Raw genomic sequence first — 21498 nt, 5'->3', positions numbered from 1 at the left:
GTGTGGGTGCTCCTTGTCCTCCCCACCCCACTGCGGACATCCTTGTGCTGCCTGTTGGGGACTGAAGCCCTGGTACCACCCGAACTGCTTTGGAGGATGGAAGGGGAAGATGGGCAGCTCAGCCTCTGCAGCAGATCCTTATACTGTGCACACAGAAACTAAGCAGAAAAGTACCAGTGAGGACAACCTTAGTGATGGAGGAGTAGGAGGTGTCTTAACGTGGTCCTTTCTGTGAAGGCAGGGCGAGAGAAGCTAGGGGTAATTAAACACAGCTAGCTGAAAGACAGACTGGATGGCCTAAAATGATTTCAGCCCAGACTGTAATTACTGGGCTGCACCAATTCTGACCCATATTAGCCTATGCTGATGTGCTATATTTTAATGTAGTTATTTCCTCTCAAACAGAGCTATCTCCAGGGGGCTTGTTGGGCAGCAGTTAGCTCACAGCTGGGGACAGTCTAACTAGGCCAGCACTGCAGGGCTGCTTGAAGATTATCATTCCTTTTCCAGCACATCTCAGTATCATTCCCAGCAGGGAGCACCCACAGACAGCAACGTGTGCGCAACACACGTGTGTGGTGGTGGGAAAGCACCATGTGAGGAGCAAGTGGGATGCCACCAAGGCCAATGGGATGTGATGCTGGGACCAGGCTAAAAACCAGCTGGAAGTAGATGATGGTGGAGATGAAGTTTAAGGGCTTGGAGAGACTTGGGAAGGGACAGTTCATTGGTAGCTTCTAGGGCTGCTGAAAAACATCCCTTACCAAAATGGAGCTCTGTATATTTAGGGTCCCTTCAAACCCAAACCATTCAGTGATTCTATGACATGCTAATCCAGGCACCAGACACGTCCATATCACTAATCCCAAATGCCATCCCTGAAACACGAGCAATCCCACCCAGAAGAACGTATCGCTGCAATTTTACTGCCAGTTCCTGACATGGTGTTTGCATGTGAATGAAGAGACCTGGCAGCTCCATCACATGCATGGCCTGGAGCGAGACACACTCCACATCCCACTGTGTTATTGCCACAGTTCCCATCTCCCTAATCAGGGCTTCTCACTCCATGCTGACCTTGCTACCTTCTGGTTCAAGGCCCCTCTATGGCAAAGCAATTCGATTAAGCCCTGGTGCACTGAGATTGCTAAAATAAAAGGGGGAGGGAATAAAAGGAGCCCAACAACAACAAAAAACCCACCCTCTGGAGAACAATTTTCTTCTATGGATTTTTAAGACCAGTGGCTCAAGAATCACTTTCTCGTTTTTGTGCTGTCTCTCCAGTCAATAAATAAGAAGGAAATAAAGGATTTCAGAGAAAATAGAATGCAGTCAAAAGGTAAATTGTGGTCTTAAAAGCCCCTAAGAGACTGTCACAGACTTTGAAATGTTTCCTAGTTTGAGACCATTTCTTCCTGACTACACGGTTTCCTCTCCTTTATTTGTATCTCTGGGAGGTAATCTTTAAAACTGATTTTCCCCTGGTTGCATTTCATCGGCAAAGAAACTAAACAGGCTGCTGCATTACAGTAATAACATCAACATTTCAGCCACCTTCGCCTTAATTATTTCTCTCTCTTGCCAACAGAAGCAGTTAAAAGAGATTTATATTGGGGTGGGGAGGGGTAAACTGCATGTGTGTGGATGGGGAAGATAACCTGAAACAACCCATTTCTCCCTTGTTATATGCTCACCAGCAGTATAAAAAAAAAGAGTAAAATAAAGAAAAAAATACCCGAGGTAAAAGGTTTGGGCCATTTAAGTAATAATAATGTCAGCATTTCACCTGTCTCTTGCTTAATTATTTCCTTCTCTCAGCTCTGCCACCTGAACCAGTTTAGATAAGATTTCAGCATGGATAAGGAAGAAGAACCTTTATTCGCCAAAGCAGATAAGCCACTTTTTCCAATGGAAAGGAAGAGAATACGGTACTAAAGGCCTCCTGCCATCGAGTCTGATTTATCAACAGCCCCTTAGCAAAAGCCACTTGCCGCTAAAAGCTCATGAAGTTTTGCAAAATACTCCTGGCTAAGAGAAAAGCACTTGTAAAGACAAGAAAGGGAAGCTGGAGCCTGCCAAGCAGCACATCAACATCCGCGTTGGGCCAACGCACATACTCAAGGTCAACCCAAAAGGCACAAGAGTGACAGGACAAGGGGGAATAGCTTTAAACTGACAGAGGAGAGATCTGGATTAGATATTAGGAAGAAGTTCTTCCCTGCTGGCACATGTTGCCCAGAGAAGCTCTGTTCAAGGCCAGGTTGGACAGCGCTTGGAGCAAGCTGCTCTAGTGGAAGGTGTCCCTGCTCATGGCAGGGGGCTGGAACTGGATGAGCTTTAAGCTCCCTTCCAACCCAAACCACTCTGTGATGCTATGATACATAAAGTCCTTGATGACCACAGAAAGGAGTTGGGTACCCAGCAAGGCTCTTGCACCACAGAGGCTGTGGGTCTGGCAAGCTCTGGAGGCTTCGTGTTTGGGTCCAGCCCTGCAGCACAGCGCTGGATGCCGTGTGCCTGCTTCTCGCTGCGGGCGCTTCCAGCTCCAGCCTTGCCAAGCCACGTGTTCACGGCTGCCAACGCGCGCCCAACACGCCCGCAGATGGGACGCTCGCCTGTGTGCAAACATTTACCAACACCTTGAGAGACTCGTGAAGGTTCCTGGAAGCCGTCCAGCCGCAGGAAGGAGCCACAGCACCATAGGGAGAGGGGCTGGTGGGGCGGGAGATGCTGCTGCGAGTGGCGAGGAAGAGGATGCGATGCTCTTGGGTGCTCTGCACACCACTGCTGATACCCCAAAGGAACATTGTAAAGATAAGAAGCTTGGAGTCTCTCCCTCTCACCTACAGAGTCTGCTTTTGCTATACAATTTCCACCCTTCAGTGGCTCCAATGTTTTGCCTGCATTTCGTTGCTGACCCTCAGGCCAATCCGTAAAGCAATATTTGCTCAGGGTTTTGAGCATGTGGGTGGCTTTTTATAATCTTTAAAATAAATCCAGGGTGGGCAAAACCTTTCCCTCTTTCTTGATTTACAATGGGTTTGGGAGCAGGACTGTGTAAGAAGACAGTAGGGGATGAGGAGGGTGCGTTTCTGAATGTGGTGGATGAGCAAGGGAGGGAAAAGCTCTTGCTTTCAAGCAGAAGAGTGCTTGGACCCGTACACCACCTGCTTGTAACCTGCCGCCTCAAAAGGGGTGAGGAATTGCTACCCTGCTCTGTGCTCCCCCTTTGCACCTCAAACCTGCCGTCTCTCCAACCCACTGCACACTAACAAGATGCTCCTGCTTCAGCCCACCCCAGTGGGGCTGGATTCGACCCTGTGCCTGTTCCCACAGAGCCTGCTTACGCTTATGAGCTCCTCCAGCTTCCCTCTGCCTGGCCTTGCCTTCCCACCCTGCCTCACGTCTGATTATATTGGGTCTGCATGTGTAAGTACAGCCTCCTGCCATCCTAATCATCTAAAGTGGCTATTTGAATAACAGTTGTTGGTGCCTGTAGTTTCCTGTAATTTCCAAAAGGAAACAAATCCATGCAGACTGCAATTTTGTGCCTATGAATTTTGAATGAATATCTTTAAGAGCCTCAATTTCTTTCTCCCTTCCTTCCTTCCCTCCCTCCTCTGCCTCCAGACCCAGCTGAGCAAGATGCTGCCACCAAAGGGTCTCAACTGAGTGGCTCTGCACTTTCAGGGGGTGGATGTTGGGCTATTGAGGCTTGATGCCTCCTAGGAGAGACACTGGCATTCAGCTGGCAAAGCACAATGCCACTGGTTGAGCTTGCTCAGGGAGCTGGAGGGGGAAAGTGGCTGGATTTCACACAAGGGAGAGCTGCTTCATGGCAGGACAAAGCAGGGCATGGAGGCAGAAGCATCTTTCAAGCCTATTTTTCCCTGCAAACCAAGCTTGGGAGGCTCCTCTCTACTCTGTTGGTACCTGCCCTTTGGAGATGCTGCTGTTAGCCAAGCTCTTCACCTCCTAACCCAGAGCAGCTGTATGGCATCCCTCTTCCAGAGTTATTTCTATGACAGTGACAGTCCCTATTTACAACCTTCTTCCTTTCAAGTTTCTCCTCCTGTTCTGCTGTGTGCAGTTTTATGACAGTGAGGGTTCTCCTCTTTATGACATTGTTGTTTTTAAAGTGATTTTATTACCTGGTTTTACTGCAAGATTAGAGCACCCCAAGTGCTGTGGCAGTGAGGAGGGAGAAGAGCTTTGGAAATGCAGCAACTCTTTCCTGAACAGCTTGTTGCCTTGCTGGGGAAGGGGCTGTGATTTGGTGATGGATAGAGCGCTTGTTATCCAGTATATTTTTATCCATGGATATATAAAGCACTTTGTGATCCCAGCGGATACAAAGCACTATATAAATGTAAATCATTATCATTATCATTAAATACCTTCTGCATCTTTTAAACCTACCAGTTGGAGTCAAATACATACGGGGCAGCTGGTACCCACCTTTCGCTGGTGAACCAGACACGAGGGGTGCGACTGCTGTCTTTGTTAGCAATTAAATGTGACACCCCGAAAACCTTTATTTTCCCATTGCAATTTTTCATGCTGCCTCTGATTTGAAAGTCACTTCTCACCCACTATGAGAAATCTCTGCAAACTTCCCTAGCAACAACCTGAGTAAGAAACAGCCACCTTGGGTGCATGGATGCTCCCTGTACTATCCGAGCTGGTCGGCATGTTAGGGACAGGAAGATCCCTTGTGTGCTGCTTGGTCACAGGGAGAAGAGTTCAGCTGCTACATGATTTACGACTTAAAGGAGATTATAGACACTTGTCTCCAAAACCATGACTCTGCAGCATTTCTGCTTGGCCGCTGCCCAACCCCTTTAATAACTGACTGCAAAAGCCTCCTGGATGTCATTCTTGTCACAGCCATAAAGGCAATGAATGCAGGGTACAAGGCAGATGAGGTTTAGAACCCAACATTTCCCATTTCTGTTTCACCCCAGTCCTTCCTTTCTTTAACAGTGGGATTTGAGCCTGAAAGACTTGCTCAAGGTCACACATAGAAGCTTTGGCAGGACCCAGGACTCCAGGCTATCAATCACTAGATTCCCTTTCCACCAAGAGAACAAGCCAAGCAGGCAATGTGTTGGTGCCCCTTCCTTTGTTCTCCTACCCATGCTAAACCTGTATTTTATTGCTAAAACCCATCTGTGTTCCTGTATCTCCAGCAAAGTCACCAGCTACCAACAGCTTCTCCCCATGGGAATTCACCTCCAGGTGCATGACACCAAGTGCGATGCTTCTGCCCTGGTTCCTGCTTCCCACCCCTTGGAAACAGCCATTGTTTCTTGGGTCACTGCTCCTGCCAGAGAGCCGGCTGCACTGATGCCCCATCCTTGGCACTGTTCAAGCCCAGGCTGGACGTGGCTTGGAGCAACCTTGTCTAGCAGAAGGTGTCCCTGTCTGTGGAACTAGATGAGTTTTAAGGTCTCTTTCAATGCAAACAATCCTGTGATTCTATTATAAAAGGGATCCCAAACTCATCCCCGTCATACCATCATGCCACAGATGCATCAAAATCAAATGCTAGTCCAAAATGCCATGAACAGACAGCACTGCAATGGATTTGTAACAAGAGGAGAGATTCATCACAGGGTTTTCCCAATCCTTTCTCCACTGTGCCATGGGGAGGAGGCCGGTTGTGGATGGGAGCGGTGTGAGCAAACCTGAACTCTGGCTGTGACGGGGTAATGCAAGACATGCAAAAAGCAACCCGGCAAAGCTCAGAGCCAAGAAAACATCCCTGCAGGCTGGCCCAAGCAGAGCTGGAGTGGGTGGGCAGCCTCCACCTCCTCAACAGCCGCTTTACACATCCCCTCCCAAAAGCATTTCCTCTGCCCCTGCTGAGCCCTGGCTTCATTCTTCATTAGGGTGGATCGATAAGAAAGCAGGGGCTGTCACTCAGGTGATGCCACGCTTCGAGGGCCTCATTCTTCTCTGCCAGCAGACAAGGGGAGGGGGAGTCAATACTGTTGTCAGGTCACTAACAACCCACCAAGTTCCCAGCAGTGATGGATCCCTGGCTGAACAGGCACAGAGCACAGCGCTGCAATCCATACTGCACCCGCGCATGCACGCGGGAGAGGCACAAAAGGAGCTGCTGCACGTGTGTATGATGCCAATACAGGGTAGGATATGGATGGGGGAGGTTTGTCTTGATTGACAAGAGGGAGAAACACACATAGGTGTGCAAAGCAAAGAGAGATTTTGCAGCATGTGAGGTGTTAGCTACCCAAAAGGGCATAAAGCAGAATAATCTCTGCTGTCCACTACATGGAGCAGCAGCTATTAGACAGTGGATGATGGATTTGGGGGCGAGATGTTGAGGTTTGTGCCTGGAGCAGGAGGTGGTGCAATACAGCAATGAGCATGGCAGGATGGAGGGATTTTGACACATAGCAAACACCCCCCCCCCCCCCCCCAGTCATTGTCCCAGAGACATATAAGGCCAGGCTGGATGTGGCCCTGAGCAGCTCGATCTAGCTGAAGATGTCCCTGCTCATTGCAGGAGTAGATGACCTTTGAAAGTCCCTTCTAACCCAAATTATTCTATGATCTCAAGGCAACTCCACAGCCATCTGAACTGGGAGCAATTGCTCACTGTATGAGGGGCAGGCAGGCGGGCAGAACAGCAAGGGGGGCTAGGAAGGGGTAGAGGGATGCAGCCACCACTGCACTGAAGGGATGACAGAGAATTGGGAAGGGTTTTTATCAGCTCTGTGCGCTTTGTATCCATCAGCTTGCAACAGAGCAGCAGACTCCACACAGAGAAGCCAAATGTATTTGATAAAAACACAGGTCAGGCCCTCCCTGTGTCGAGGCAAGAAATCACAGATCGGCACAATAACCCCAGCATTCATCATTTCTAACCGTGTTTCTTCCTATTTACTCTGTGGTCCTTCAGCCCTCAGCATTCAGCTGGGAATGCTCTTGCAACTCTGAGAGCACGAGCACGGAGAAGTCTGACTGATGGGAGAGGTGGCAGACCAAGTGATTCAGCTCAAAGCAAACAGACAGGCTTCCAGGCACACAAATCTTCCTTCAGCATTCAAGCCTGGCTCTGAGGTGCCGACAGCTCACCATTAATTTACTGACAGAACAAGCAAAACCTGCCGGTATCACCCAACCCTGGGGCCCTGGGCTTTCAGAGAACATGAATCATGCAAGACCACTCAGAGATGGTGTGAGCTGGTAACATGGGACCAGGGGTTGGGGGAGCTGAGGCAGAATCTCTGTAGTCAACTTCCTTCTGTGTGATTCATCACCAGCCACTGCTCAGACACAGCCCTGTCCTGCCAGGAAGGAATATATTGATCATTCTTAATGCATCTGATGAATATATATGGATATATTTACATTTCCTGATTGAACAGTGGGCTTCTCCCATTTTCACTGCTGGGCACACTGAGCTCTGTCTCAGTAGCCCTACAACAGCACAGAAAGGCAGCAGAATGGTGGGTGTACCTGACATGTGAAACAAACCCTGTTCTTAGCTTTCCTTCCCCACTATTTACATCAATGAGAAGTTGTTCTTCATCATTAAGGAGCCTGAGAGTGCTGGACGTGTCCCACACAGCATTTCAACCCGGTGCCACACAGCCAGCTAAGATGTGTTTAATGGGGGTTGTAAGCAAAAGAGTTTTGCTCTGAAGTAAGGCAAACGGAGCTCATGTGGATGCTGCTTTGCCTTCCTCCTCTTCCAAGCCAGGCCAATCCCTCCAAAATGGAGGAAGAGGAGCACTTCCCAGTGAAACCCAGCTTGGGAGGACCCATCTACAGCTGAGCTTTTAGCATGTGGTACCTCTCTTTGATCTAACTACAGACTGCCCAAGGCAGAAGCTTCATTTCACTTTGCATTTGTACAGCATCAAGCACCTCCTAGACCCTGGGTTTGCCTGGCTGGGTATGGTCAAGCCTGTGGAGGTACCTTCCCACCCGAGGAGTGATGCAGGGATGCTAGCAAAGAAACCCACCCACCCTGTGCCATCAGAAGAAGCCGGCTCAGTGCGATGTAAACTTAAGCTGCTCAGACATGACATCAAATATTTAGGTTATCTGGGATTTGTGCTCCACTGTTTGATGTTTCTGTTTCGTTCCCAATAGACCCCGTTGCTATTTTACCACTGAAAATATTCCCAGCAGAAGATGCAGCTTTGTGAAGACCCAAACTTTCCTAATGAGAAGAGATGGTGTGGGAGAAAATGACATTTTCATCACTTCGTTTCCTGTTCTGAATTTACATCCTGACTCTATCTGCTGGTTTAAGTTGAATTTTGCATTCAGAAGTTAAAAAGTATGGAAAAGGTGGTCCCAAACTGAACTGTTTCTGGATTTGAAGCATCACCTAATCTCTATTTTACAGACAAACCTTGAAAACCAGCCTTTCGCAGGCCATAACCTCTTTATTTCCTATCAAACCCTCCAAAGAGCAGGAAAGCTGGGAAACACAGATGTCTCAAGCTGCCAGCAATCATTTTGGTAATGGAAATAGCTTACTCTGCTCTGCAGGGGAGGACTGGGAAGACTTGGCTAGAAAGAGGATCAGAATTAAAGTAAAATGAGGGAAAGGGTTGTGATTGAATGTGAATGTACTTGACACCAAGGTGACCTTCCTCTTCTCCTGTCCCTGGTTCGTGCCATCTTAAAAGGCAGAACTTCTCACTTCAAATTAACTTAATCTGTAGCGTTAAATAATTCATGTTGATTAAAGAAAGCTTTATTTCTAATGGGACACATGTGAAGGCAGAGTTAATATTAGAAGAGGCCGTGGAGGGGGAAGAGACAGGGAATTAGATTGTAAAAGGTGAATGTACAAGTTAATTAGCTATCAATTATTCACCTTAAGTCTCTGGAAGCAGCTCTTCTGCCCTCATCCTCACTCCCCCATGGTCCCCTTTTCCTGGTTGTCACTGATTTCCCACCAGCATCCCTCTGGAACTGACCCTTTCCCTGCATCAAGCTGCAGAGCTAGTGGGGTACAGGAGCTCGCTGTGGTACAAGGCAGGGCTGGAAGCATCACATCTCCTGCTGGGGAGGACCACAGACCAGGACAGGCTTGGGATGCTCCTGCCAGCAAGCTTCCTCACCACCTCCCTGTCCATATGCTCTTCCCAACCTGGACTCCCATCACCACTGAGGCTCTGCAATGCCACCAGCAGATCAGTGCAGCGAGCCCAAGCTCCCTTTTCCAACCCTTCCCTTCCCTCCCGGGGATGCCAATGTTCTCTTCAAGGTTCCTCCTCGCTTGGCTGCCTCTGAGATGCAGGAACTCAACACTAATTAACGCGCCTGCAATTCCCAGCTCGGCTGCAGGGCTTCCCATTCCCTCCCGCTCCCCCGGGTGCGATAGGATCCACAAGCCAGCCCACCGGCTCCTTCAACGACACGGCCTGGCGTATTTTAACACCACACATCTGGTGGCTATATAATCTCTTGTATTTGCCCTCCCTGCTCCCAGCTTTGATGGAAGACCGAAGGGAACTCTCCAGTGGTTACAGCCAAAGTGTTTGCTTTGCAATTTCTCTCCATCGCTGTCTGATTTTATTTTCAAATCTCTCCAAGTCCTAATCAGGCTCGTACTTCAGTTAATTAATACCCCGGCTTAGTTAAACACATCATAAATTAAGAAGCCCTGCCGTTAAAGATGTACCAGGTAGCAAACAGGCCTCCAGCGGCTTCCCAAAGCCTGCCTGTCTTGGGCTCCCCTGTCAAACTGCTGCCCTGAAAACATGGATGCCTCCGTATGTCCAAAATCTCATCTCATCAGCTTGATCAGTGCAGTGACTCCTTCCCTGGACAGAGCAATGGTAGGAGGGAAAGTGAGGGAGATCCTTCAGCTTTGGGATGGGTGAGCCAAGCTCCCTAGCAATAGTTATCCCCGAGACTCCACCAATACAAGATTTTCCCTGATGCTGACGACACTAATAGGCTCATCTGTCTGAATGTTTGGACTTCCAAGGCTATGGAATGATCTGTTCCACTCCATTTAACCATGTAGATTTGAAAACAATGTGACAAAACCTTAAATATTTAATTAAAATACAGTGTTAGCTCTGCCTCTGAGCAGGGAAGTAGGAGGCATCAGCCCCATAAAGCTGTTGTCTGACATGAATGACAGCAGTTGGAAAGTGAATTCAAGAGCATTAGGGGATTTCTTGATACCAAGGAAGTGGAAAAGCTGGCAAGAACGGACAAGGAAGCACCCACAGACACAAAAGAAACAGGGAAGGTATTTTCTAGACACAGCGCTGGGGTGTGGTAGAGTAGGATGGGGTTCCCCAGAACTCCTCCAACATCTATTGGGTAATCCTTGTCCCACTGGTGATGGCTGCTTAGCTCATGACTAAAGCAGGCTCATCGAGTCAGATTCACAAGTGCCAGCTTTTGACATATGGTTGGAAGTGTCTACTCTTAACATGCCAATTCTATTCCCCTCCACTGGGCTGCCTAAAACATGGACCACAGACTAGAGCATCCAGACATGCCATCCTACCACAAAGGTATCCAAGTGCGAGATGCTGACTGCTACTGCCCCTTCAGCCCCATTCCAATGGTGTTGATTATCACTCCTGCCTCCCCAACCAGCCTTAAATCCCTCCTGAACATCTGCATAAATACATCTGAAGTGAAAGACATGCTATGGATGGGTTGCAAAGCCTCGTTTTCTCATCGATTTGCCTTAAGTTGAATGTGCTGTAACTTTAATTTTCTTAAAAGGAAAACAGTCTGCATATACAAGTTGCTGAACATCTTAGGTAAATGTACCAATTAGCAACTACCATGTATATTCACATAAACATTAACTACCATCTATTCAACACATTCCATAACCCCAAAGATAATAACGATTTCCTTTTGATCCATAAAAGCCTCACTCTGCTCAATCAACGCTGTGCAGCGGCTCTGAGCGCTGACGTACACCCCTGCGCCCTGGGACTAAATTAGGTTTGAAATCTTTAGCTCTAATTAAATAACATTATTTCTTTTGTCTGGCTCCAGCAATGTATTCTGCCTTTGTGACACAAGGAGGGAGCCCAGGTGAAGGAAGGGAAGGTGACATGGCTTGCAGAGGTTCAGGACATATCAATTCAGCAATGCATACTGGTTTTTGTCCAAGCTTTTCAAGAAAGATACCATTTCCATTCACTTCCCTGAAGCCACATCCATTCTGGGAAGTCATACTGATGCAGCCTGCCTTTTCCCAGCACTCCACATCACTTTGCCAGACAGAGCCCTTCACCTTTGCCAGTGCTACTCTCCCTTCTGCCACTCACAAAGGGTCTTTAGGAGATGTTGGGAGACAATTTCTGTTTGTAATCCCATATAACACCCCCCTGTGTTGCTCAAGGATAAGACTGATTAGTGAGAAACACATGATAATAAAACCTAGGAGTGAAAATATATGTAGGGAAACCAGCCTTTCCTTCACTGGTAAAGTCCTCCTGATCCTACCACCAAAGGGCACTGCAGCAAGGATAACACACGTTGCACTGATGGCACCAACACTCTTCCTATCCTTAAATTTATGCACATACACTCTTCAACCAGCACGTATATTTGCAGAGCTGAAGTACTAAACATTCTGTGCCTCTGTTACTCATTCCACGACTGCCATACTCCCTAAACAGCTTCCTTTGCTACCCTTCTCGGGATCAAGACGCAGCACGATGGATTGATTTCCAGTCCTCTTGATTTAGCAACAAAACATTTTCTCTCCCAAAGCAGCTTGGTGTGACTGTGAGCACAAAGAACAAGAGGCAAATAACCTACAACATGATGAGGAGATGGGACTCACCGAGAACAGTAAGCCGGGCAGGTCTGGATCGGATGGCTGCTTGGATGGCCTGACATTCATAGACAGCGTCATCTTGGAGATCAGCTCTCAGGATTTTCAAGTGATGCTGCCCAGACAGGTGGTCTCCTACAACCAGGTAGCGTGGGTAACCTGCAGAACAAAAGACATGAGTCAGGAGGCAGCAGGACCCATCAACCCGAGGCTGAAGAGGACAGAGCATGGGTCCGGAGCCCCCCAGATCTGGGAAACACGTTTAGTCTTGTAGTGTAAGCCCATGCAACCAGATGAGCTTTAAGGTCCCTTCCAACCCAAACCATTCCAAAACAGGCTGTGGGTTTTGTACTAAGAGTTCAAAAAGAAAGAGCTGATGAAGGAGCAATCACTGAAATCCCTAGGGAAAGGGATGAGCCTTTCCCACCAGGACACCCATCACCTCCTACTCCTCTGAGACCTGTCAAGGGATTGCCTTAACTCCTTCAGTCAGCTACACACGTGCTAGTGGTGAAACCCTGAAGCACATCCGCTATGAGATCTGTGTGATGGTTGGGCAGGGCTGTACGGGGGTACCAACAGCCCTTCCCAGCCTGCCCTGTGTTTTGAGACATCTGAAGCAGCACAGAAGGAAGAGCTGCCATCACCCCATCCCTCTTGGCGCTGGTGATTAATGTGCTGCGTAACGCAGGCAGCTTGGCACGCTCCTGTGTTTTTGTTGTTTCCCCAGCTATCAACAGCAGGATTTGCTCTCCTGAACCGCAAGAAATACAAATGATGGGTTTGTTTGTATTTAGCTAATGAGATCACTGGCTGAGCTGGTATCATGCGAGCTGGCAGCTCCTCTCCCTTAAAGCAGCCCCAGCTCTGTTAACTGTGGAAGTCATTCACACGAGCTACGTGCTGCAGTGAAGCTGTTGTTAGCCATTCGTGTTGCAAGGTCTTGCATGGGAAGCTCAGCTCTCTAGTGTATGTAAAAGTTGCAGCATGGAGCTTTGAAAACCAGCTGAAGAGGGGACTGCTCGCCCAGGAAGGTCTGAGAAATGAGTAATCATATGTATTAAAGAGAAAAAAGAGGACAAGGTAAAGCAAGCGTTGCACGTTAGCCTGGAGGCTGCAAAACACCAATCCTCCCCTGGTGTCTGAACGCTGCTGCTTGCCTGGAAGGGAAACCCTCTCTGTGCTATGCAGAAGTTGAGCAGAGGCAATGTCACACGTGTACAACTGCTGCCATGCTCAGGGGACAAGGCTGAAGGGTTCAGCGCCTTCCCAGGTTTCTGGCAGTCAAGCAAACACTCTCCATTGGTGATGTGAAATATTTCACTAAAAGATTACTATTTTCCAGCAAAATATATAAACTGTATAACCCCTTCAGAGTTGCACCAAGCCCTCAATCCCAATGCATGTGTGGGATTAAGGAACAGGAAGTCTGGGGAATTTTGTAACCAGACTATAATTGCCAGAAGCACAGCTGAAGGAAGCCACAAGTCCTTGTCATCTCCGCTGGGCTGCAATAAACACATTTATGTGCAAACAGAGACTTTGTTTCCTTTCTTGAGAGTGTCAAAACCAGCACTTCTGACATCTAGGAACACTTTCAGGCTGTGTTTTGGAAGCACAACATCCCTTTCCTAAAGCCAACCCAAACAAAAGCGATGCTTTCCAAAGGGTCAGGTTACACCTGCAGGGAAACCAGCAGTTTGGGTTTGAGTGAGAGAGAAAAGAGGTTTGTTCAGTCCCACTCTTAATGCTGCTGTTTGAGCTAGGTGGAGGGATTTGTAACTGAAATGGAAGCACTCATCAGCCTCCAAATATTGTGGCTGCACCTGTGCCTTTGAGCAGGGATAGCCCTATTTATCATGCTTAGGTAGGGTATTACCCCGACTTACTGGAGAGGTCCCGTCCAACACCAAGGGCGAGCCCATCTTTAATCCACAGCACGATGCCATTGTACTCGGGGATTGCACACAGCAGTGTCACGGGCTGCCCAGCGATCACCACTTGGTCCTGGGGCTGCTGTGTGAAGGAGGACGCTTGACCTGAAAAGCAGAACACAGGAGGAAGAGGAGTTCAGTTCTCCGGTGGTTTTCCATGTAATACATTGGGATGCATCAGCACAAGATGCTCCTGCCGCAGCACGAGCCTGAAGCTGTGTTCTGCAGCTCTGAATTACATGGTTACTTACTGCCCCCTCATACACTCAGACAACTGTTTGCAATGCTTTTCTTCCCTGGGGACAAATGACACAGCGAAGAGGTGCCAGGCATTTCCTCTACCTATTTTATTCCGAACTGTGGTGCTAGTGTTTCAGCCATCGTGATCAACAGCAGCCTTCAAGGCAGCAGTCATATTTTGATTGCACCTAATTATAGAGTCACTGACTGGTTTGGGTGGGAAGGGATCTTAAAGCTCATACAATTCCAACTCCTTCCCATGGGCAGGGACACCTTCCACTAGAGCAGGTTGCTCCAAACCCCATCCAACCTGACCTTGAACACTGCCAGGGATGGGGCAGCCACATAATGCAGTATGTTTTATATTCATGTTTTGAAATACATCATCATTCCTCGGCCTTGCCACAGTTGAAAAACATTGAAAGGATTAAATCCTACTTTTGAGATCCCCCTCCCCTGCAGTCCTGCATCCAGCTCTGGAGCAACAACACAAGAGGGATGTGGAGCAAGTCCAGATGAGGCCACAGGGATGCTCCAAAATCTGGAACACCTCTGCTATGGAGAACATTTTAATACCAACACAAAATGCTGCCAAAGCACCCCTAAACCAAATATATCTTAAGGAGACGCCTTGTTGTGCTACAAGCTTGTGCTTAGTGCCACAGTCAGATGGTTAAAGGTTCTAAATGCAAAGCCATTTCAGGATGATTGGTTGATACCTGGGCACCTTGTGAGCAGGGTCCTTTGTGCCAAGCACCCAAACAGCATTGTCCTTTTGCCAGCACTTTAGCATCTTGGTCTCCTTCTACATATAAGAGAGATCTGAAAAAACGAGGAGCTGGGAACAAGGCGGAACGACTGGATTGTGGCTTGCTGTGTTACCCGAGGGGTTCTCAGGCTCAGGAGCCTTGCTGTGTGAATTATCACCCCGCACCAGGCACAGCATCAAAAGCCCCCACCGCTCAGCTGAATGTCAGTTCAATGCCCAGCATCATACCGGGCTGAAGAAGAAGTTTCTCTTTAAAATCCATTTGTTAAACCAGGACAAGTCTCCTTGTGAACCTCCCTAAATCAATTCAATCCTAATTTACATTAACTCAGTTTAATCATTGACTGATGATTAATCCCAAACCAAGGTTAAGTGTGACACAAGTTCTCACAACTAAACTTGTTTCCAAATGAGTTGCCAGGCCTTGCCTGCAGGACAGAGCTACAACACTCAATCATCTTCTAGCTTAAACTATTACATGCCCCCATGTGAACACTTCTATTTAATTTAGCTCAGCTTAACTTAAACTTGCTCTTAGGCACCTAAAGATGCCTGGGGAAGAGCACAGCCATCCTTTCTACTGGTTTACATACAGCAGGTTAGAAAACCCTGCTCAAAGGTTTTCACATACCCTGAGGACAATATTCCTAGGTATTTCTGAGGTCCTAACTCTTCCTGCACCCCTATATTTGCAAGGAAATCTGATTTTCATCACGAGCGCTCCAATGAAACACACTGGTTACTGTCAGTGCGGTGCTGCACACACAGAAGGTTTATTCCAAGGCAGATTCCAATTCTTTCTGCTGGGAAAGACCTCACAACCCTGGTTATGTTGAACTGAGATTTAGAAACTTGATGGCAAAGGGAACATTCAATCACCTCTGTATTTTATTCGGACTCAAAAAGGACAAGCACTATTAGGGAAAAGTGGGGATAAGAGTGAAAATTAGGGAAGGAAGCAGGAAAAAGAGAGCATTTTGCTTCGTTGTTTTGTTTCTCTTTCCTTTCATTTCCTATTTTCCACCCGCTAACTGCGTTTTCACGGCTCACTCCATAATCCTGACAATTCTCAAGGCGAGCAAGGACAGCGCCGGAATGCTGCAATAACCCAGGGAGATTGTTTCATCGCTGAGAATTATCAGGTTGTCAGCTGGGAGCTGCAAGAGTCATCAGGAGAAAGCAGAAGCAGAAAGCGGTGTCCATGCCCTCTGAAAACGGCCGTTAAGCAGAGGCTCCATTTGGTAATTGCTGTTGGAAATGAAGCTCTTTTTAGGGCTGGTTTGGGATGGGGTTTTTCTTGTTTCCTGATTTGTTTTAGAGAGCAGCTGATGGCTGAGGAAAATCAGAGCAAAACATGGCATATGCTTCCTGTCTTTTCCTTCCCTCTCTTTGCTCGGTGTGAAAAGCTGTCACTTGAAACCATCCCCTTTTCTTGGTTTAAGGCTCCATCTCAGCTACAAAAGCTCAGTTATGGAAGAGGAGAGATGGGGGGAAAGACCTTAAGAGCATTACCTGGCCCAGTCCCTGCTCCACAGCAGGATCATCGCTCCCTGAATCACAGATAAAAAAGCAGCAAAGAAAATTTAGGAAGCATTGAAGGCAGAGCTCAAATCAGCTTAAAGCCTGATTACTGGGTTTAACTGGGTTTGGAAGATCAGAGGACCATCCACGTTACAGCTTTCAGCCGTTTTATGTCTTAATGTCAAAGGAACAAGTCATTTGCAGAGAAGTTTTGAGGGAGATAAGGTACTTGACAGAAAATAACTGGAAATGGGGAGATTGGGAGAAGGTGATTTACGAGTGCAGGTTGAGTGCTTTCAGCTACTACAAAATGGGCTGCAACAGTCAATTGGGTATTTTTCCCATGAACAACTGGAAGATTCCCATTCTCTCCCTTTCCAACAAATAGGGCATTAGCCAAAAAAATCCTGTTTTAACTATAACCTGGCTTTCCAAATCATACAATCATGGAACGGTTTGGGTTGGAAAGGACCTTAAAGCTCGTCTGGGTCCAATCCTCTGCCATGGGCAAGGACACCTTCCATTAAACCAATGGACCCTTCCTGCAAGCATCGTCGAGAGTCACTCAGCACCAACTCTGCCTCCCCCAGTGCATCCATGCTCTTCATCCAGCTGAGAGGAGATACACCACACAGAAGCAAATATTATTACTCCGAATTCATTGTGGATTTCTTTCCTTTTTAAAAGCAAATAGGTATGTAAATGAGATGCTAACCATGCCTCCTGGCCATGTTCCAGCCTGATGGCCAAGTCCTATCTGCACTCTCAAGCTGCCCTTCTGCTGAAGGCAGGTTGTCAGCTGCAGGTTGACCCGCGATTGTAGAGGAGGGCTTTGATGTCAGAGAAAGCGCGAGAGGCTCTTGATCTCAGAGCCTCATCTTCCCTTGGTTGCTGCTTTTGCTTCGCTCCCTGAGGAGCTATTTACACTGCCAGCAGACTGCGTGACCTGTTCCCTGGCCCTGCAATCCCTGTCTTCCTGGGGGAAGTATCTCCAAAACAAAAAAAGGGGGGGGGCGGGGGCACTTCTCACAGCTATTAGGATCCTAAACGGCAGGAACAAACTGGGAGAACAAAGGAGGCACGGCGAACAGGTGATAACGCTAACCCTGCTTTCAAACATCACAGGCAGGAGCCTTATGAAGTCACAAACATGTCATGAAAGAGGAAGGAAAAAAAGGAAGGAAAAAAAGAAAAGAGAGAACACCTTTAGAACTCTTTATGTTTCCTTAATGGATTTTGCACCTGTGGCTCCCTGGGTTTCAATGTTTCTCTGTAATGTTGCCTTGTTCTTCCAAACAAAGGCTGGGATTCTGTTATGTTTGTGATTTCCAAGGGAAATCACACCACCAGCATTCCTTTTCAGAGAAGCCCCGACACCCATGGATGGTGAGAAGGACCAAAATTCCCATTTTACAACCCAGAAAACGGTGGGAAGCACCTCCACAATGACATTGCCAAGGTCACCCAGGGCATCTGTGACACAGCGGCACCTTGAAGCTCCTTCCATTGCCAAGGCCTGAGCTGGTGACTGGCTTTTCAAAGCTCTCTGAAGGCTGAAATCTGTTTGCACGAGTTCCTGTCTGAATGATTTCAGCTTGCAGCCTCCTGTGTAAAGAGCAGCCTGGCTGCAGACAACTTGCTGCAGGAAGACAAGAGGCAAACGGGAACAGCAGAGAGTTAAATTTTCATTACCCAGGAGAAGTGAGCATTGTAGTAAGAAGCAAGGGACTTAAAGAGGGAACAATGACTCATTAGAAATGGAGACATTGTGGCTCCTTTTATGTAAGTGGAGCTTTGAATTTCCATTGTGTTCTGAAAAGAATTAGTCCTTTCAGTCGAGGAAAAGATACGAAGCTCCTCGTAAAAATATTACTGTTCAGGAATGAAAGGCGCAGTGATTACGAGTGGTGGGACATTTCCATTGGCCCTTGATGGAGAGAGCTAATCCTTCCTCTGGCTCAGAGCTGGCACAACGTGCAATAGAAGGGTGATCAAGGGGGCTGCTGTGTGACAACCAAAGACTACGCATCATCTTAGAAGGGCTCCCCTTCAGACCAAGTGCCGCTGAGTGTCCCCATGTAAAGTCACGGCTGGGTTAAGCCCAGCTCAAACCAGGGTTGGTTTCTCACTATGTGATGCCTGGAGATAGTCGTTTCTTGTCCATAGAGAGGCCTGGGAAGGGAGGGTGGGGATGGATGCATGTGTACACCTTCCCCACAGATGAGGGTTTGTCTCCGCACACTCAATGCACCTTCAGCTATTGATCCCATGACAAATAGACTGGTGCTCAGTGCTCAAAGGGTCTTCTCCTCCAAGCTAAGGACAAGCAGCTACCTGCATAAGGCCCATTGTGCTTGAAACCCCGCACCCGCATTGATTTTTAGACGATGAGGAAAAGCAAGCAGACAAAAGCTTTACATTATTTACAACACTCCCTGGAATTGTCAGTCAGCGGGGAAGCACAGAGCAAACAGGGAAGAGCGGGCAGGCAGCACAGCCCCTCATTACCTGCTTCCCAGTTATCCCCCCACTGAGGGATGCCACCCAAACCAGCCTTGAGGTTGTGTGCCCATGGAACTGAAAGGAAAGGGACATCCAAGTGTCCCCAGGGGCATAGACAAGGATGAGGGCAAGCTTTTCCTGCACCTCAGGAGAAGAAAAAACCTTGGGTCTCCCCAAATAGGAGCAGATGAATCAAACCAACAATGCTGTCTGCATTAGGAGACATGGAGCAGCATCCCCAGGGGAAGGTCACTTGATGGTGATACGTCATGTACATCCTTCCAGCTTCATGGAATTAAAATGAAAGGTAGCTTGAGTTCAGCCCTTGCATAAGCTTACTGTTATTTTATTTTGTTTCCTTGGGGGAAAAAAAAATAAAGTCCATTTGAGCAAAAATGTCAGTTTGGCCTTTTTTAGTTTGACTACGTAAATCCAGCTCACATGGCTTCTGTGTGCTCAATGCTGCTGAATTATTCCATTTGAAATAGAAAAGCACAACACCCGTCAGTCAAGGAATGAAGCAGCTGTATTGGAGAGGCAAGTGGCAGCCTGGTCCTTCCTGACCAGGTTGCATTGAGTGCATCCCCTCTCCCAGTGCAAAGCTGTAGGAGATGGGACTCACCTTCCCCTTGAAGCATCCCAGCAAGCAAAGCCTGGCAGTCCCCATCAATGCATTTGGCACAGGGTGCCCAGAGAAGCTGTAGCTTCCCCATCCCTGGCAATGCTCAAGGCCAGATTGGACGGGGCTTGGAGCAACCTGCTCTAGTGGAAGGTGCCTCTTGTGCGTGTGACAGGGGGTTCGAACTGGATGAGCTTTAAGGTGTCTTCCAACCCAAACCAGTCTGGGATTCTATGAACTCCTGCTGCACAGCTATGGAGGGCAAAAAGTGGGCTGAATTTCTATGAAACCAAAGCCAAAACGATCCTGGATGCAGGGACCACCCCAGGAAAAGCAGTGCCAAGAGTCAGAGCTGAGTTTAAGGTGCTCTGCTCTTCAGCTTGGCCTCTGGGACATGCACCAGCTCCAAGCAAGCCTCATCCCGCAGCAATGGCTGATGTTTTCCTAATGCTACATAGACAAGCCGTATCAGCATCCCACTGTGTCCACTAAGCAGCTTCAAATGGGAGACAGGGAAATTCTGAATAAGATATTGGACCTTTTAGAAATCTTTTTGTCTATTAGTCACACAAGAGAGAGATCTGAACCCTCGAGTGTTCCACTCGCTTTGATACCCACATGAAATCCCAGCACTGCTTTCAAAGTCACTGTGAGTAGTTTGATCAGCCATGCAGAAAGGGCTTAAATGTCATCGTCTGCTCAGTTATTAGCTACCAATTGGAGAAGGTGTAAGAGTATACTTACTGTGGGTTATTTATTAGTTACCTCCTCCCTGCACCACCTTCGAGAATTGCCTCTAGTGAGATTAAAAACCTGTTAGCTACACCGATAGGAAACCAACTAATGCACTGCAACAAGGAAGCAAACCTAAGCTGTCCCCCAAAAGTTCAAGTCAGTAAGTCCAAAAGGTCAGTCTCTAAGGCCACTGTTCAAGTGAACTTACACACTGAATTGCACTGAATATTCCAACTCAATGGATTTGAATGAACTGTTTTAACAACCACATGGGAACCTGCTGCCCAGAGAAAGCCAAGCTTGAAGCATTATCTTGTTTTAGACAAACTAACAGAGTCAGGAAAACAGTGAGAGGAGCTTTGGGATGCAGAGGACTATTCCTGGTTGGAGACAGGAGCAGCAAGCTGAATGAGGTGGCTTTCAGCTCCAGGGGCTGGCACTGTGAAGTTTTGTTCTCGGAGCAGAGGTAGATGAGGCTTTGTAGAGGGGGACAGGAGGCAAAACTCTTTGTGTTACTAAAGCTAATGGCTGAGGCTGCGTGGGGTACAGGGGTGATGCCTGCTCTTCCTAGAAACAAGGGCAACAGCACCACAAGCTATTTGGAACCCCCGGGCACAGCACCGATCAGCATCCCCCACTTGAGACATGCACTGCTTTGCTCTCATGAGCAGAGGGGAATAGATTTCCTCACATTGATCCTCCTGGAGGCTCCAGCTCCCCCTGAAAATTGCCAGTGACTCTAAGAAACACTTTGCTATCAGCACTGCCCAGGAACCTGTCGCAGGATAATGAATTACTATTTGCTCTCTGTCAAGGTGCAGCTGTCCTGGCACAGCTCCACCACGGCCAGGCTGATGGGCTGGAGAGAAGAGGAGGCGATGCTCCGGTGACTCCAGCCGTGGCAACTACAGATGCATTTCCAATGTGAACTATCTGCAGCTGGTAGAAGGCGTTCAGAACAGGGTCGGCGTGTCCTTAGCTGCAGGAGCCTTGCACAGACACTCCTGGGACCTAAAGTCACCCTCTCGAACTCCCAAAGGAGGAAAAGGAAGAGTTCCTCCTGAAATAACAGCTAATGCTCAAGCTATTGAGCAGTCTCCTGGATAAAATCCTTAAGGATTTTAACCCTTGTGACCTTCTGAAATCTCTCCACAGCCCTGGATAACACTGAATCCAGATGCATCGCCTTATCCCACCCTTTCTTCCCAGATCGGGGAGGCTCTTTTGAAATACAGCCCTAATAATCTCAGCTTATCTTTGAGTGATAGGGCAAGCAGGACACTCATCCACAGGAAAATGAGGATGAATAATGCATTTCACAAAAGATTTGGAGATTTCAAAGTCTTGCTCTGCCCCCAAGCAACTGGAAGCT

The 21498-nt window shown here is 47.9% G+C and overlaps 1 protein-coding gene across 4 annotated transcripts in view; it reads right to left on the bottom strand.

The window, feature by feature from the left end:
* Nucleotides 1-21498, bottom strand: part of KIRREL3 (kirre like nephrin family adhesion molecule 3) — a 270390-nt gene that overhangs the window by 55259 nt on the left and 193633 nt on the right. For all 4 annotated transcript variants that reach the window (XM_062608784.1, XM_062608786.1, XM_062608787.1 and 1 more), the window contains 2 exons: nucleotides 13696-13845; nucleotides 11816-11965 (listed from right to left, as the gene is read on the bottom strand). In XM_062608784.1, coding sequence (XP_062464768.1) covers nucleotides 11816-11965; nucleotides 13696-13845 — 300 coding nt within the window. The remainder of the gene's footprint in view (nucleotides 1-11815; nucleotides 11966-13695; nucleotides 13846-21498) is intronic.

This window comes from Pezoporus occidentalis, unplaced genomic scaffold (assembly GCF_034315485.1).
Source record: "Pezoporus occidentalis ecotype Australia unplaced genomic scaffold, CSIRO_AGI_Poc_V1 ctg130, whole genome shotgun sequence".
NCBI classification, from domain to species: Eukaryota; Metazoa; Chordata; class Aves; order Psittaciformes; family Psittacidae; genus Pezoporus; species Pezoporus occidentalis.
Note: the sequence above shows the minus strand (reverse complement) of the source record. Positions and strands in the feature narration are given on the sequence as shown.